Source organism: Plasmodium knowlesi, assembly GCF_000006355.2.
Source record: "Plasmodium knowlesi strain H genome assembly, chromosome: 4".
In the NCBI taxonomy this organism is placed as follows: Eukaryota; Apicomplexa; class Aconoidasida; order Haemosporida; family Plasmodiidae; genus Plasmodium; species Plasmodium knowlesi.
Genome location: NC_011905.2, coordinates 737,186 through 754,873, shown reverse-complemented (window position 1 = coordinate 754,873; position 17,688 = coordinate 737,186). Strand labels below are relative to the sequence as shown.

The 17,688-nt window shown below is 39.9% G+C and overlaps 5 protein-coding genes across 5 annotated transcripts; 3 read left to right on the top strand and 2 right to left on the bottom strand.

Annotated features, from left to right (window-relative positions):
• Positions 1–1,267: 1,267 nt before the first annotated feature.
• PKNH_0417500 (conserved Plasmodium protein, unknown function) lies at positions 1,268–2,881 on the top strand (the record flags this gene model as incomplete). The annotated part of the gene is made up of 1 exon (XM_002257963.1): positions 1,268–2,881. The coding sequence occupies one exon, from the start codon at positions 1,268–1,270 to the stop codon at positions 2,879–2,881; it is 1,614 nt and encodes a 537-aa protein (XP_002257999.1).
• Positions 2,882–3,487: 606 nt separating this feature from the next.
• On the bottom strand, positions 3,488–4,876 carry PKNH_0417400 (protein MAK16, putative; the record flags this gene model as incomplete). Its single annotated transcript, XM_002257962.1, has 2 exons — positions 3,488–3,525; positions 3,754–4,876. The coding sequence occupies 2 exons, from the start codon at positions 4,874–4,876 to the stop codon at positions 3,488–3,490; spliced, it is 1,161 nt and encodes a 386-aa protein (XP_002257998.1).
• Positions 4,877–6,762: 1,886 nt separating this feature from the next.
• PKNH_0417300 (conserved Plasmodium protein, unknown function) lies at positions 6,763–10,483 on the bottom strand (the record flags this gene model as incomplete). The annotated part of the gene is made up of 12 exons (XM_002257961.2): positions 6,763–6,936; positions 7,108–7,203; positions 7,459–7,841; positions 7,974–8,070; positions 8,296–8,334; positions 8,507–8,614; positions 8,833–8,904; positions 9,038–9,128; positions 9,364–9,475; positions 9,663–9,704; positions 9,878–9,926; positions 10,097–10,483. The coding sequence occupies 12 exons, from the start codon at positions 10,481–10,483 to the stop codon at positions 6,763–6,765; spliced, it is 1,650 nt and encodes a 549-aa protein (XP_002257997.1).
• A 1,869-nt stretch (positions 10,484–12,352) lies between these two features.
• Positions 12,353–13,696, top strand: PKNH_0417200 (5'-3' exonuclease, putative; the record flags this gene model as incomplete). The annotated part of the gene is made up of 1 exon (XM_002257960.1): positions 12,353–13,696. One exon carries the CDS (start codon positions 12,353–12,355, stop codon positions 13,694–13,696), a length of 1,344 nt encoding a protein of 447 aa, XP_002257996.1.
• Positions 13,697–14,541: 845 nt separating this feature from the next.
• On the top strand, positions 14,542–17,025 carry PKNH_0417100 (condensin-2 complex subunit H2, putative; the record flags this gene model as incomplete). The annotated part of the gene is made up of 2 exons (XM_039113871.1): positions 14,542–16,484; positions 16,602–17,025. 2 exons carry the CDS (start codon positions 14,542–14,544, stop codon positions 17,023–17,025), a joined length of 2,367 nt encoding a protein of 788 aa, XP_038969483.1.
• Between the last annotated feature and the right edge of the window lie 663 nt (positions 17,026–17,688).

The window sequence follows — 17,688 nt, the reverse complement described above, 5'->3', positions numbered from 1 at the left end:
CTATCACCGCAACAGTTGGACATATATGCATAAATATATTATACTCATCTTGTATTTTTACTTTTCCCCTTTTGGGTGACGTCTCTTCGAATCTCCTTTCACCCCTTAAAGATGGAATATAAAAAAAAAAAAAAAAAAAAAAAAAAAAGCACAAAAAAGAAAACAGAGACGACTTTTTTTTTCTTTTTTCTTTTTACATTCCATCTTTGAACTTCATCGATAGGAAAAAAAATCTAAGATAGTAATATGAACTGCTTTCAAAAAAGAAAAAAACTTTCACCATATATTTTTTGAAATTGAGAACATCCTGTCCGGGTCTCATGGTTCAGGTTTTAAGTTGAGAGCAAGCAGTTCTGTCCCCCATAAATGTCACTTTTTCCGTTCGGGTTCTGTATCCCACTTTCGGCAAGCTTCATTTGAGGTAGAAAAAAAGGTGAAATACTCCTTTTGTCACCACGCTCATACGAAAGGAAAAGTCTGCCAAAGATAACGATCAAACAAACCCTTGCAGATGCCCAACAAAATGGAAGACGATACCAATGCAGTGTCAGCCCTGAGGTAGACTTCCCCAAAATGCGATAATCGATTTTGTGAACAGAAATGTAAAGGTCGATTTCCCCATATGTAGGATGCATAGCGCACGAGACGCCTCTCAGCTACTACCGCAGTGTGTGTGTGGGAAGGCCTAGGAATTAACTCGTTGAGAGGAACTAACTTGGTAAGCCATCCTAGCAAAGGTAGGTACGCAAACCTAACCTGATAGTCAAACCTAATGCAAGAAAAAGTGCAAACTGCCTTTCTCCTTCTAAGTACCCCTCGCATACAAAGTAAAAAAAAAAAAAAAAAAAAAAAAAAAATGTGTACTGTGCTAGTGAAAAAAAAAAAAAAAAAAAAAAAAAAAATACACATAATAATTGCAAGGAAGGCAAAAAAAAATATACTAAAGTGATAATATAAGGGTGTGCCAAACTGCCGAACCACTATAAACTTTTAAAATGCAAAATTGCAGAATGCTAAATGGTGAAGCGCTAAATTATAAAACGCTAATTCTAATATGCTAGAAGCTTGAACGGGACATATTTTAATAAAGTTAAAAACGGAATATCCTTCCCCGGCTAGCTCCGCTCCTCCCCCGTTTCCTAATGTATCGCTCACCCTTACTAAATGAAGGTACACAAACGCGAAGCGCCTGACCCAGTGCCGACCACACACTTCGACGGAGAGCAGACGGCGTGACGCCGACTGGATCGCCTCTGACAAAGCGCAAATGAATCTTTACCTAAATGTGTTCCACGAAATAGAGGCGATCCTTCAAAGGTGTAACGGAGACGTGTATCAAAAGGTTCGAAAAATAATCGAGTACATTCGGACGAACTACAGGGAAGAGCAGGAGGAGGTAGTCGCGCGGAAGAGGAGTAATGGTGCAAAAAAGAAAAGAACCAATTCGAGGAAACGAGATGAAAAAGACACAGGCGTGGCGAAGCAGCCGGAGAAACTGGCAACGAAACAGGGAACAAAAGTGACGACCAAAGTGACGACAAAATTGACGACAAAACTGACGACAAAACTGACGACCAAAGTAACGACCAAAGTGAAGACCAAATTGACAACGAGGCAGACGGCAAAGCTTACGGCGAAGCAGGGCGAAAACACGAACAGCATAAAGAACTACTTCAAAGTAGTAAAGAGGGAACCTCCCGTACCAAACCCACATAATGCAGACACGCACACGGAAGATGCCAAGACGGAAGGATCGGCCAAAATGGAAAAGAAGAAAAAAAAAAGTACCATTCCACTAATTAACACGTTTTTTTTCTATGGAAATTATAACATTATAATAATCATATATTATATTATACATAGAGTAAAGCTCCATAATGAAGAGCACATTTTTTCTAGTGACAGCCACCATGGGGGAAGCCCCAATGGAGGTGACAAGGATTTCATAATTCATAATAACAAGAACGTTACACACATTATGTGCCCTCAACTGAAGGAAAATGACGTGAAAGGATTGAACGAACTCGTGAAGGAAATAGTAACCTACAAGTCAAACTGCCTTCACATATTCATAGTAGAGTCCTTTAATTGTTTGAATCATCAATTTAGGAAAATGTTTATGGGTAAAATTAGCAAAAGTAAAAATCTCATTTTCATCCACAGCACAGTTTGTTTGAATGACATTTATTTGGCGAACTGTTTGTATGTCCGAATTCCCAAACCAGAGAAACTTTTATTCATTTCTCATTTTTTAAATTTGTCTGAAGATAAGTATCAAATTGAAATTCACGATAAGGACAGGAGGGAGTACGTCGAAAATATGATAAGCAGTTGCAACTACGACATTCCCCTCATCCTTACCATGCTATATTTTATCAAAATTAATAACTTCCCAGAATTAAAAAAAATTATTAAACTTATTATCACCACAAATGTAAAAAAGCTAGTTTGTATTATACACAAATGTGTTATTTCCAAAAGCTCCCTTTTCTTGATTAGAAATATTTTATACTCTATTTTGTATACTTACAATTTTGACATGGATAATTTCCTAACTCTCTTTTGCAAACAGTTGATTTCTTTTCATAAAGACGATGACAATTATAAGAAGGAAATCTTTTCTTTGTTTTCAGAATATAGTTACTACTCTTCTTTACATGATAATCACATTTGTTCCTTGGAGAGCCTGACCTCCAAAGTGATCCTCCTTGAGCAGAAGTACATCACCACGTTAAACCCCAGTTACCCCCTTTCCGAGGATAGAGACGAACTCAGTACTAGCTTTCAGTCCGAGCTCACGTCACAACTGCACCCCCCGGAATCCACCTACACGGAACCAACTCTGCCAGGGGAGATCCTCCTGCCATCGCAATCGCAATAGCCAATGCAACTCCCAGCTGGGAGAAAACTAAAAAGAAATGACTGATTATTCAAATGGTTTACAAAATAGCCAAATGGAGAGAAAAAAAAAAAAAAAAAAGAAACACACATCCATACCTACACACAGGAGGGTGGACTTTAAAAACGTCTTCACTTCTGCTCGTGCGTGAGGAGAAGGGTGAAGAAAAAATAGGATGAAAAGATCGCCTCACACGAGCCATTCTCCTACGTCGAATCCAATTCGAATACGCACACAGGGCGTTAAAAATATTAGGGGCATGCCTATCTGCGCGGACACATGAACACACATGCGCATGTATGTATGCCCCGAACGGACGCTCGCGCAAGGCGAATTCGATTAATTTTTTTTTTTTTTTTAAACAAAAAAAAGATACAAATTTTTGACATGCAAAAATGCCCCCTTTTGTTTTTTCATTCCTTGTTTTGTGTCCACGAATTATGGAGGTCCCTCCTTTGAAAGCAAGCATGAAGAAGTACTACGGTCCACTTCTAACTTATAACCTCTAACTTGGCACTTTACCCCCGTGTGACTCCGAAAGCAGCATGCACACTCGCTTGTCCACTTAAGTGCCAATATTTTTCAAGATTAATCATTTTCGTACGCTATTCGAATCTTCTTTTTGTCTACAAAAGGGAAGAGGGGGGGGGGAGAAATGGGAAAAAACTGTAAACCACACATGGTGTGAAAAAACAGCGGTCGAATGGTGAGAAGCCATTCCTTCCTTCGTTGGAAACATTACATGGAAGCATACAACACGCAACACGAACACGCAACACGAACACGCAACACGAACACGCAACACGAACACGCAACACGAACACGCAACACGCAACAGTTGCATGAATGCTTACCCTTCTTGCCGCCTGCCTTGGTGTTCCTCTTCTTCGTGAAGTTTCCGTCGAACTCCTCCACTTCGTCTTCATCAAACAGCTTTCCTTCCTCCTGCAGAGTCCTGATGTGCTCGCCGTCCACGTACTCCTTGGCGAATTTCTGCTTCTTCTTCGTCTTTCTCCCTCGGGGTTCGTCATCTTCATCGACATCACCTTCTTCTTCATCCTCCTCTTCCTCGTCCTCTTCTTCATCATCATAATCATCTTCATCGTCGTCTTCCTCTTCATCTTCCAGGTCATCCTCATCCTCGTCATCGTCTTCCTCCTCGTCCTCATCATCACCACTACCTTCGTCGTCATCATCATGGTCGTCCCCGTCGTCCTCATCATCGTCATTGTCTTCGTCGTCTTCTGCCTCTTCTGCCTCTTCTTCCTCTTCTTCCTCTTCCTCTCCTTCCTCATCACTGTATTCGTCTTTCTCCTCCTCCTGCTCCACCTTCTTCTTCTTCTTTTTCATCTTCATGTCCTGTGCGTCCTCCACCTCATCAAACAGCTTGGCCAACTCTGAGTCCTTATTTTTAACCTTCTTTTTGGGGGTCAAAAATTTATACAAATTACCATACACCCCACTATTCAACCGGTTGAGCAATTCCTTTTCGACATTATTTAAAATATTGGCTGCTTTGAGAGCCTTATTTTCCCGGGTCCTATCCCTTCTTTCTGTTTTTTTTTTAATGGGAACCAACTTTACTTGCTTCTGTAAAATTAGTTTTCTACTCCGTTTTAAAATCTCTTTCATCCGTGCATATCTCTTCATGCATTTTTTTATTTGCTTAATATTGTGGGTGTACTTCATTTCTTTATAAATAGCATTGAACGCTTCCTTCTTGTTTTGACTTAGCTGGATTCTGGTCCACATGGAGCTCGGAAGGTGGGCCTTCTCTGGGTACTTTAGGTATAAATAAATTTCTCCCTTATCTAAAATGACTGTTCCGTAGACACTGTTACTTAGAGGGCAATTCACCTTGGTACATAGGCCCGTAACGTTATATTCATTCATGCAGAACATTTGCGTTTGCGTTTTCTTCTTGAATGAGCATTTTCCCTTGCCCAGGATTTCCCACGTGATGGTGTCGTCATTCATTTTGGCTTCTCTCTTTCTCTAGCGTGTGATGTGGCAAATATTGCAAGGAAGTTTTTTCTTCTTCCTCTTCGCCCCTACTTTCCACGCTACCACGCGTGTTGAACGGATGAGCGCATGCAGACGGTAGATTCGTCCTACCTCTTTTTGAAGCGTGTGATGATGAGCAATTTATTTATGTACTGATTAACTGGCGACAAATTATTTCCATCTCCCATACACGTAATTATGCTTGAGGTCCAAACGACAGATTCGCCTTTTTTCCTTCTGAGTGATTCCCTTATATAATACCTATTACTTCTGTTTTAAAAACAGTGCCCTTTTGAACAGAGCATCGCTTTAGCTTGACTGTTTTTTCTCCTCTACCACTTTGGGGGAGTACCATCCCAAAGGAATATGTTCTGTAGGTACCTTTATATGCGCGCTTCTACAAGTATTAACTCCGCAGTTGTATATATAAACCTTTCGATTTTATTTTTATTTTTACTTTTTTTCCTTTTTTTTCTTTTTTCTTTTTTTTTTTTCCTCTTTGAATAAAATGCTCATCCTTATAGGAAAGCGCATTTATTTGTATTTATTTCTTTATCTTTTTCCGGAAAAAAAAAATAAATAAATAAAAAATTCGCGAGCTCGGGATTACCCATTAACCAGTGCAATGTTACATATAATAATAGTGCGCATTTTTCTCATTTACATAATATGCACCGCGGAATTTTCTGTTGCTTCTTTTATTATTCCCTGGGGGAGAGCAGAATATTACCAGTGCTTTCAAAAATGAACATATAAAAATAATATACCTAAGAAATTATGTATCACTGTGGAGTGAGACCTATTTTTTTTACCTGACCAGTTGGTGAATTATAATTTCAATTGTCCGTTATCGGCCGAAACGATTGGACTTCAGATTAACTACCATTTGAGGGAAGCAGAATTTGGTGCCACCCTGGACGGTTGAATCGGAAAAATTTTCCGCGTTAACAAAATGTCGTTTTTTTCACGTGGACGCGGAGGAAACAGGAAAGACTGCCTGGCGTAGAGACTAAATGATGCATAAAAATTAAAGGCGCGTTATACAATTGGAACAATTCTAAATGGCCTACATGCAGACGGGCCTATTCAAATACCTGTATGATGTACCCCTTTGGCTTACAGATCGCGTGCAATGTCCCTTGCCGGTCTCTCGAAAAGACATGGGCGCAAAATCTTTAAAGGGTTTCCATCTACAACTGCATTTACCCAAATGGTTGAAAAATCTGAATCATGTAAAAAAGGAAGAAATATACCACAGAGAAGAAAATATGTACCATGCCACCCAGCTTTAAGCTTGTAAGTATGAACAACCCCGTGCTATCACCAAGAAATCGTGACTTAAGAAGCGCGCCCCCTCCTCATGGTTAATTTAAAATTGAGATGTCATTCAGTTGGGAAACAAAAATAAGCATGTAAAATTGTAACACACGCAATTGAGCAAAATTTACGAATTAAGAGAAAAAAAAAAAAAAAAAAAAAACATATTCGCAAATCCATTTCGGTTTATGTGCATATGCGCACTCGTTTAATTCTGTTTTTTTTTTTTTTTTTTTTTTTTTCTCCTCCCATGCAAAGTGGATAAACGTGTGGAGACAAAGAGCAACAACGTCAGATAGAGAAGCTAAAGAACGGTCGCTCATACAAAAGGAGCATGTACACACATAACAACTCTCTGCAGATTAATTTTACACTAATTAACTTATCATTTGTTATCTCATGGGAGGGAAAAAAATATATATACAGTGGGGCAATGGGATAGTTATAAAAATACGATTTGGGTACAATGACCAAATGGGATGTAGTGGAGGCACGCGGAAAATTGGATCAACCTACTTCATCTATACACCGCATGTGTTCATTCACGTGTGCCTACTGCAATTATCCGAGCGCTTCTCAATCCTCGCCTTCTTCACGGAATCCTTCTGTCGTTGGCAATTTTGTTTTCTCTTAATTATGCGTGAAATTTTTTCTGGATCTTCTTCGGGGAGTCCAAATATCCTCAGCAAACTTGCGCGCACGCATTCGGGACAATTCTGCATTTTTGTGAAAAGGTATAAAGAGAAAAGAGGGGTTGGCGAAGGAACAGGGATTTCAGGTTCTTTCTTCAACAAGTAACTTAGTGGGTGTGGCCCTGTTCTCTGTGTGGGAGCCCGGTGTTGTGAACACATCAGAAGATGGACCCTCCCATCACAGACAACACTTACCCTAACCTTTTTTTCGGTCTTTATTTCCGGCTCGCTAATTTTGGGATAGTTCCTTAAAATTCGAATGAAGCCTTTATCGTCCCCGCATATGATAGTCTGAGGAAAAATTAGAAGAAAGAATTTTTCGAATGTTGAAATGCATATGGTAATGTCAGGTGTATATTGTACAATTTTTTTGGTGCACACGAATATGCGCTGTGGGGTTATCCTTTCGACGGGAAAAATAATGCCAACGGTTCGATGGTACGCGTGTTAGTTTGATAATCCACGTAGGGGTATATCCGCCCACTCGATTGCACAGGGCTGTATCACCCCTCTTGGGTACTTCTCCACTGTGCCAAATGGCCATACCGTCATGGAGCTATTCGAGGCAAGGACCTCCACAGACTTCCCGCAGACACTCTCCGAAGTATAATTGAGAAATTCCCCATCACGTAACGAAAAAAATAAAAGGGCACCAAAATCAAAACTTTCACCACTTATATTATTCTTCAATTTTTCATCTTGGATGTTATTTTTTAGAATTCTTGTCTTAAATATTTCGCTTCTGTCCCGGGTACTCATGCGCATATTCCTCGTGGCGATGTCGCGTGCCTCCCCTCTCTTCATGTTTGAACTATCTGCGTAATTAAAAAAGCTTTCGCACAGCCTTATTCTCTGCAATCTGCTAGAGCTGTATAGACACAGAATCTCTGCCATCAAGCTATGGTTGCACAGGTCAGGATCTCTCAGACCTTCGAACAGGGGAAAAGGATGAGGTGGTGGTGTAAAAATGTAGTGTGAACAGGTAGACGTAGATTTGCACAGACTGGTAGGATATTAGGTCCCCCCCACCTCCTCTTCCAGTGGCAGAGAAGAAAACACACCTGGGACATGAATGGCATACATCTTCTTCAGGACACTGGCATCTAACTCCCAAAATTCTATCAAGTCCCATGATATTGTAAAGAACTTTTTGCTTATCTGCGGGGAGAAAATAAAAAAAAATAAAAAAAAAAAAAAAAAAAATTATTTCACATAGCTATATTTACACGTAACTTATCTTTCCACAAATTAAAGACAAAGTTGTTCGATCTTCTATTAACTCTGAATACGAATATTTTAAAAGCACAAGGAACTCGCTCCATGTGTGCATGTTCGCATTTATGTGCCTATCTCTATGCGCGCAAATGTCCGTATGAACTTCACCTGGTTGTGGTACACCTTTCCATTTATGGGGGATGGGTGCTAATGGGAGTTGCGAAGGGAGGAAAAAATTCATATAAGCATTGTTATTCAGGAAAAGACTGCAACAGGGATAGGTTATTATACAGTCATATGTACGCTCGACATGCCTTCTTCCGTGAGCACCTCTCTCCAACGGGCACATCCTTCACAGTCACTCATTCCACTTCCTTACATCGTAAAACACAAAAGCTGTGGGCTGAAACGTGTACGTGTTTTTAACTTTCTGTCTGGTCTTCTTCAACAAGTCGTAAATTCGGAGCGAGGAGCCTTCCTGCTTTATCTAAGAGGGTAAAAAAAAAAAAAAAAAAAAAAAAAAAAAAAAAAAAAAACGTGTTTTCGTTTGTCCAAATGGTGTTGTCAACACAAAAGGAGTGAAGTTAAGAAGAAGCATTAAGCACATGGAAGAGAGGGATAGACAATTCAAATAACAGGAACAGAAACCTTCTCTATATGTGACGATAGTCGCCAAACAAAGTGCCATCCCCTCGAGCGCATTACCAACAATTTCGAAATGAGGAGTTCCAGAAACTGCATTTCCTTCCTTGGCAAAATCGATATGGTCGTTTCGACCTGGCGTGGAAAGTAAAAAAGGATCAGGAGAAAAATTCACGATTTAGCTTTCCCAATTTTAGAACATACAACGAAGTATATACATATGGAGAGAAGTTGGGCACTTCCAAAAAGGTATAAAATCAGGACATACAAGCCTCTCTCCATTTTCTATGTCAAACAAGGCCAAAGGAATGGTGTTATTTATGGGTTGCTTAAACATGGCCACCAAGCCGTCAGAAACTCTGCAAAAAAAAAAAGGGAGTAATGTTTTCCACTTTAATGATGGGTGGGAAGAAGTACATACAAAAGTTCATTTCGATATTTCTGTCCATATGTTCTTTCCTTTACTCCCCTTAGGGAATGTATATATTTCCTCATATTTCACCAGCTCTCCTTATATGCACAAATGTGCATTCACCACAGATGCAAAGGATCATATAAAGAGACTTCCCCCCCCCTCACCACCTTTTTACCCACCTAATTTCCTGAAATTCTTCTTCTATTTCAAACACCTGCTGATAGGTCCGCATGTCCCAAAAGGTGTACGAGTTGGTGTTCAGGTTAGCAGCTCCTATTCGTCCGTTTGTTTCTTTGGGAGGGAGAGAAAAGGCGTTGATAAAAAAAAAAAAAATGAACCCTGTGTTTTCGTAGGTAGAGGAGGCAACACAAAAATGCGTTGTAAGTGTGTCCGCACTCTCATCCATCTATGCATCAACTCCCCACATGGATAGGGTCAAAGAAAATCTCATCTGGACGTTCGCATTCCATTTTCGTACCGCAGAATTCAAAGAACGCGGGGTGACTAAGGATAACCTTTTCTAAAAGGAAACGTAAAAAAAAAAAAAAAAAAAACTTAAAAAAAAGAAAAACTAGGGAGTGCACACAAGTATACTACACACATGTATAGTACACCCAGGTAGGGCATGCCCCTTCCATATTTTTCCGCTCCCCTTTTTGTTTCCCTCCATGGTCATGTAGGGGGGGGGGTTACCGAACAAGGTGCCAAGTTTGGACGAGTTCGTTTTTCCTATCCGTAGGTCCTATTAGCAGAAAAAAAAAAAAAAAAAAACACCACAATTGGCACGTAACTACACAATTGACGTGTAACTAGACAATTTCCCATGCGCCAATATATTTTGGCAAAGTCCCATCTTTCGAGACAATGTCTATAGGCAAGGCACTGTTCTCTACGCTTTACTCTCCCGCTTACACAACAATTGATCACTTTACACTGTAGATGAGCGGGGAAAGATGCGTACGCCACGATCAAGGTGTTGTTATACGAATTGTGTACAATCGTATGAACCACAGAATAACTGCTCGGATTTATTTCACACAAAAATTTCCCATTCGCCACATCGTAAGCCCTAGATATTCCAGAAATTAACAGAACAACGATGACATCATTCGCCAAAACTATTTCCTTAATTGGAGAGCGTTCAATGGTCAAACTGTTAACGGGCATATTCTCATATATGTCTATCATTTGTATCGTTTTGTAATTACAACATATGTTCTTCTGGATAACTTTACTTTTATTTATTTTGGATGATAAACTTCTCGGGATATTATTTCCATATTTTTTCCGTTCTTTCATGTATTCCAGCATTTGTCAAACAAAGAAAAGTGTTAAAAGGTTTAGAAAAAAGGAAAAAGGGAAAAGGAAAAAAAAACGCTAGATCCGGAAAGGTTTGACAACAGAAGGCGAGTAACAGGGCAACTCTAGATTAATCTCTGTGGGGCTGCCTATACAATACACCATTCATAATAAATATACATCCCGGGGGAGAAGTTCCCAATGTATATATGATTGTGATGCTCTTCGCACCTAAGACCACACGGTGGCGGGGAACTGTGGGGAGAGAGGAAGTTGCACGAACTGTAGTGTGTCCCTGTGGGTCGTTATGTTTGTCTATCCGGAAACAATTCAGACGCAAGAAGGGGAAGAAATGAAAAGGCAGAGAGAAGAAAAGGCGAAGAAAGGAAAAGGCACAGAAAGGAATAAAGGAACAAAAAGAATGAGGCGCATCCACGGTGGCACAAATGAACGAAGTAGAACAAACAAATAATTTCACAAAAATATTCTCGTGACATAAAATACTTTAAAATGACAATTAAAAATTAAGGCGAATTTTAAAAAGCAGCAGACGCTGTTGCATAAATAAAAATCATGGTGCGTAACCGCCTCCTGGCACGTTCTCGTTTATGCGTGCAGGTGGCACACTGATGGGCTTGCATGCAGGTATGAGTACAAATAACCGCGTATAGCTGCGGGCGACTTGCGTAAACTACAGGGGGGTTACGTCAAAAAAAAAAAAAAAAAAAAAAAAAAAAAAAAGAGGGACAACCCCACAGATAATTAACAATTGGTGACTTCAAAAATAAGAATCGTAAAAATGCACAAACACAAAAAGGTGATGGTGGTGTGTGTGGGGGTATATATGTGCCCTCAAATAACTTGGGAAAGAGAAAAAACAAATATATATGTACATAGAGGTAGCAACACAAAGTACACCCACATGTTGACATAAATATACACCGCTGTGACCTCCTTCAGGGGGGTTACCAGGTGCATGCGTGTTGTGCATACATATGCGCACATGTGTACACGCTGAAATAATAACTGGGTTGCTATGTTTTTATTATCTACACAAGCGGACAGTCATCTGCATTTTCTTTCTTTCTTTCATTCATTTATTCATTCATTCTTTCATTCATTCATTTTTTAAGCAATATATTCAGCCTATCATGTTCCGTAGTAGTTGTCAATAAGAAATTTAAATGTATCTTCTTTTTTTTTTTTTTTTTTTTTTATTCCTTTTCTTATAGACACATTTTTTCCCATTTCGTTGTTTTGCTTGAGGAAGACCAGATGAGTGGAAGAAGAAAAAAAAAGCACATTCAACACAGCTTATTCGTGTGTACGTACTTTAAAATAAAAAAAGAGAAACGGACAAAATAACGTTTCATAATGATGACGCAATTCCAAATATGAACAGAACAGACCAATGATTTTTTTTTTTTTTTTTTTTTTTTTTTTTTTTCTCCCCAAGCAAAGAACCTAAAGGGGGGCTGATTAAATAAAAGGCGCAAAAAAAAATACAACATCTCAGTGAGGATGTACAAGTCCCAAACGGAGATGTCCTCATAAGCGCACCAACCGCCTCGCTTCACTATCCAACGGAAGTGATTCTCAGCCCCCCACAGACATTGCACCTGACGTGGCAACTGTAAATGTGAAAAGCGCTGCACCCCACATGTGTAGCCATTTTTCCCCCATCAGAAGGAAAAAAAAAAAAAAAAAAAAAAAAAAAAAAATCAGCAATTCCCAATTTACACCCCCGAGCGGATATATTCACACGTAGAGCCTCACAGATAGTGATAACAGGATGGTACAAGGAAAAAAAAAAAAAAAGAAAAAAAAAAAAACTCCCACTGAGAAGATGACAAAGGAAGAAAACGCCGCATGAAGGAACGCAAAATGAATGGGTCACTTGTGGCCATCATCCTTCTTGCCATGAAATGGTGTATACTATGGGCTATTCACGGAAGTGGTACTTCCATTGACAGTCGTAGTGTCAGTCGTAGTGCCGACATAAAGATAAACTTCAAGCAAAGAAAGAGGATCTCCCCCCATGCTTCTCCCTCAGAAAAAAAAAAACAGTCATCGCGTACATGTGCACACAGAAAAGAACTGTACATTTGGAGGAGCGCCACCCAACACACAAAAGGGGCGAAGGGAAAAAGAAACATACCCAGTTACAGGTGCATCAAACTAAGTGCTGCAAGAAAAAAAACAAATGGGACAGAGACAAAAAAAGAAAGTAACAGTAGTCCCAATGACATGGAAACCTTTTTGATAGTAGACGGGTCTTCGATTTTATTTAAAAATTTTTTCGGAATGCCATATTTGAAAAATGAGAGTGAAATAAACTTAAGTACGATCTATGGGTTTATCCAGTCGTTGAACAAAGTATACAAATTATTTTGCCCGTCCTACGTGGTCATCGTTTTTGATTCCAAGACATCCAATGATGAGAAGAAGAAGATATACGCCAAGTATAAAATTATGAGGAAGAAGAATCCAGAAGAATTGTATGAACAACTTAAACTTGTGAACGACTTCTGCGACCTCATTGGAATCAAAACCGTTAGTCCTACAAATGTAGAAAGTGATAACTATATTGCTGCTATTGTAGATAGTATTAGTAATACTCTTAAGGCAGGAAATATTTCCCACTACTCTTCACCAAATGGAGGAGAAACAACCACACAGAAGGAATTCAGAGTCATTGTCGTGTCGAGTGATAAAGACCTATTGCAGCTTCTCGAATATAACGATGATGCTCACAATAACATGGACATAAGCATATGCCAACCGAATAGAAAGTACAGAGTAGTTGACGCTAGTACTTTCATCCAGGAGCATAACTTATTGCCTGCTCAATACAGTGACTATCTTATCATGGCTGGAGACAAAACGGATGGAATTACAGGAATCCCAAACATAGGCGATAAGACTAGTAAGAATTTGCTCAAACAATTTCACACCATTGATAATATCCTCAAGAATCTACATAACCTTCCTCAAAAACTACATGCAATTTTCCTCAATAATTTTGAAAATATTAATATATTTAGAAAACTTATAAAGCTGAAATGTGAGACGCACCAATCCTTAGTCTTAAGTGAGTACAGACAGGGCAGCATTAAGGACTTCGAGCGCTTTCAAAATATCCTGGACAAATATTCCCTTCATAAATTGATAAAAAAAACAGTTATTGTGAATTACGAGGGGGGAAAAGATTAACGGGGGGGAGTGGGCATCCGCTTAGCATATGCGAGTGTGCGTGATGTGTCATCTGTGTAGTGATTGCCATATGCTCCCTTTACCCCCTGTGTTGGTATTTTTTTTTTTTTTTTTTTTCTCCCCCTCTCCCCTCGCGAATTCCCCCTTTTGGTCTCTTTTTTTCGTTTTTTTTTTTTTTTTTTTTTTTTTTTTGTGTAATGTTCATGGCAGGCACGATGCACTTATCGCATATCCTCATCATTCGTTCTCCCAATCCCACTCCTTGGTGTAAAAAAAATCCACATAGGTGCATCCTTCCGCAAATTTTGGCTCGATTCTGTCCAATTTACCTTGCATTTACGCCACTATATTTACCTTAAAAAAAACAAACTGTGGCAAATGCGACATCCGTTTTTGTTGCCTGCACACACATATAGACGAGCACTCCGTATTCCCCGTTGCGATACCGGAGGGTATTTAACCTTACTTGTCGTACTAGCTACTTCGCGAGCAGTATTGTGAGGCATTTCTGCGTAATGGCATAATTGTAGTTATTCTGGATGAGGCAGAGACACTGATGGGTCTTCCTGCACAGTCAGCTCTCCTTATGCATACCCCTGACGCGTGGACTGCGCACCGACTACACAAGGTCTACCCACGGTGAGTTCGCCTTTCTCACACTCCACTCGTATCTCTATACATGTTGCGGGGTTCCTTTTCCGAATTGATATTCACCCCATCTGGCTCCTTGTAGCTGAGTAGGCCTGTTTCTCTTCGCACTTTTTGATGCGGCTAGGGGTGTGATAAGCCTTGAACCACCACGTGGGAGAATCACCTATTGTCCGTTGCCTCCTTCACTGCGCACCATGTCAACGCCAGACGAGTTGAGTGCCCTGATTCAGAATCTGCAAAAATGCAACAACACGAGCGAATCGATCAACTTCGATCTGGCGAGTACCATCCAGGAGTTTCTCAACTGTCTGGACAGAAATGCACTGGAGGAAATAGAAGGGGGAATAGACGAAAGTGAAAAGGACAAGGAGAGGGATAAGGAGCAGGACATCAAACAGGGTAACCAACAGGGTAACCAACAGGGTAACCAACGGGACAGAGATGTGACGAACAGCTTCACTTCAGCGGCGATTTTTGTGGAGAACTGTGTTAAAATTTTCGGCCTAAAAATCGAACATCTACACAATTTGGCACATAACACGCTGTACAATATTTACAAAGAGAATAAACATAGCAATGGAGGGAAGAAGCACAATGTTATGTGCGACGAAGAGGAGTATCTGTTCATTAACGAAGTAAAGAATTTAAAAAGTTCGCCTGGGGATAACGAGGCATGCATGGAGGAAGACCTGCTCATCAAGACAATTCCCCTTCCAACATTTCTCTTTTCTGAAAATGTTAAGAAGAAAGAAGACTCTGTGGAAATGAGAGTAGGAATGGATACCGCCACTGACACAGACATGGACGTAAACTTAGACATGGACATCGATCTGGTCACCGACATGAGCATTCCCCACCTCAACATCGATGGTGGGGGCGGTGACCATCGCAAGAGGACCTCTAGAATGTCAAGGCAAGACGAAGAATCTGCAAATGAGGCCATCGCTGCAACCTTGGCAAGTGCCCCATGGACCAAGGGGGAAAATGACCGCCTAATCGACGAAACAGAGGAGGTGCTCGAACAAAACTCCATAAAACCACTAAACTTTGACAAAATGTACCTGGAAAACGATGGAATTCTTCTTCTAGACATCAACGATTACAACATTTTCATAAATGACCAATACGACTTTTCCATTTTAAACCAAAACAGTTCCATGCTTTTCGAAAAGTACGACTTCTCTTGCTCCAGACACTCAACATATTTCTCTCCCGCCAATTTGAAAAAATATATTGACAAGGAAAAAACGGTGAATGACATTTACAACCTCTACAATTTTAATGACCTCCTAAATCATGAATTATGCCCAGATGTCTTCTTATTTAAAAATGACTTTTTCGATTATGACCTTTCCCTAGGCGTTATCAAAAGCAAAAAATATCTGTTGAATAACTTTAAAGAACAGAAAAAGTACCTGTACGTCCTGGACGAAAATGCCCACATTGACAAGGATAGAATGGGAACTGCCATGCTTGAAAAAAATGAAATAATAAGAAAATTGCCCCAGTATTATATGCTTAATTGCCAAAATATCAAACATGCGGAGGATTTCTTCATCTACATGCAGCCGGGCCAAATTATAGACATCATAATTCGCAATGCAGAGAAGCAATATTTTTCATGCCTCCCTAGGGGGAAGACATCATATATCAGGCAACATGACAACACATCTGTTCCGGACTCCCCCAATGGAGGGTCTACTCCATCCGCTACACTACCGGATACACTTTCACCTAGCCGCTCCAATGATCAGAAGCTATTTGAACAAATAAAAATCCCACACATATATATCCAAAAACTCGGGCTCAACTTCGACTACTACCATTTGGATCCCCTCATCCACAATTTAATAAAAGAATTGAAAAAAAAAAAAAATGTCGAAAAATACTTCTCCCTAAATTTGTTTGAAGAGAAAAATAACTACGACTTCGACATTTTGCAGGACGAAGAGTACGTAGACGATCAGAATGAAGAAAACGCAATCACTCGGGGGGAGTGTAACATAACCACTGAACACTTTTTAGATGTGCGATCATTAAATGATGGCATGATAGATGACATTCCTCTGGATGTCTTTGAAAAAAAGGACTCCTCCGACGCGTTTTTCGCTTCCTTCGATGAGGACATTCACGACAGGTGGGTGTTTTTTTCCGCTATCACATTGTGCTCGTTGCGACCCTGTACATGCTCCTTCCATGTGCGTACTTCCCATGCACGTACTTCCCATGCACGCCCCCTTCCACCCAACTGCAGAGTCAACAAATGGAACGTCTTCCTCGAAGAAAAACTTCAACTCCTCAGGAATCACCCCAAATATGATGTAGACGTGTACAAAAAAAACATCATCCACTACACCATTAATAGCGGAGACAAAATCCCCCTCTGTGATCTCATCAAACATAGGGAACCCTACCAAGTGTGTAGGAATTTTCTCACCACCCTCATGTTAATAAACACAGATATGCTTCAAATAAGTCAAGTCAATAAACGCAGCCAGTCTAACGACGTAAGTAACTACCAAATTAATGTGAAAAAGGAAAACGTCCAGGAATACCTTGGCTCATCGAAAAATATTAAAAATGTCAGTTTTGTTATCAAGGATAAGAAGAGAAAGACCGCCTCCAGGGGGGGGACGCAGAATGCCAAGCCCGCGAAAAAGAAAGCCCACAAGGATTAGTAGCAACTGCGATAGAGTTTCTCCCTCCAGGGGGAGAGCAAGTCGCACGATCGTGAATGAATTGTTGGTTGCGCAAAATGGGGAAATGGCACAACAGACATATACTATGGGCACTACTCAGATATACCAGACATAATCGCAATTTTAGTTCGGTAGTATCATAGGCTCCATAAAAAAGTTTAATTTCTTTTACCTTTTGAAGAGCTACAACAAGGTGGATCATCTTCCCTTCGTTCGCTGGGTACGCAAAACTTTCGCACCAACTATTTTCCCATTTCGCCACCCATTTTGTGAAAAACAAATTCTCTCCAACTTGTTACGCCACAATTAACCGCAAATATATTGTCTCCTAAAATTTTAAAAGCTACAAATGCTATTTTTCCATTGGTCCATTTTACACATTTTTTTATTCATCCCGGAAGGATTTACTCAATGGGGGGAGGTGGGATTGACCAGTTCGCTCCTCGCCGCTTCGTTGTTCCTGGATCCTTTTATTGTTTTCTTTTTTCTTTTTTCTTTTTTTTTTTTTTTTTTTTTTTTGCAAAATTTAAGAGTTATTAATTATCAAATAGCGGAACAAAGAAAAAAAATTAAAGATTTAAATTCATAACGACATTGCCTCTACGGACGTGCGCACATATGTATGTGCACATAGTACATATA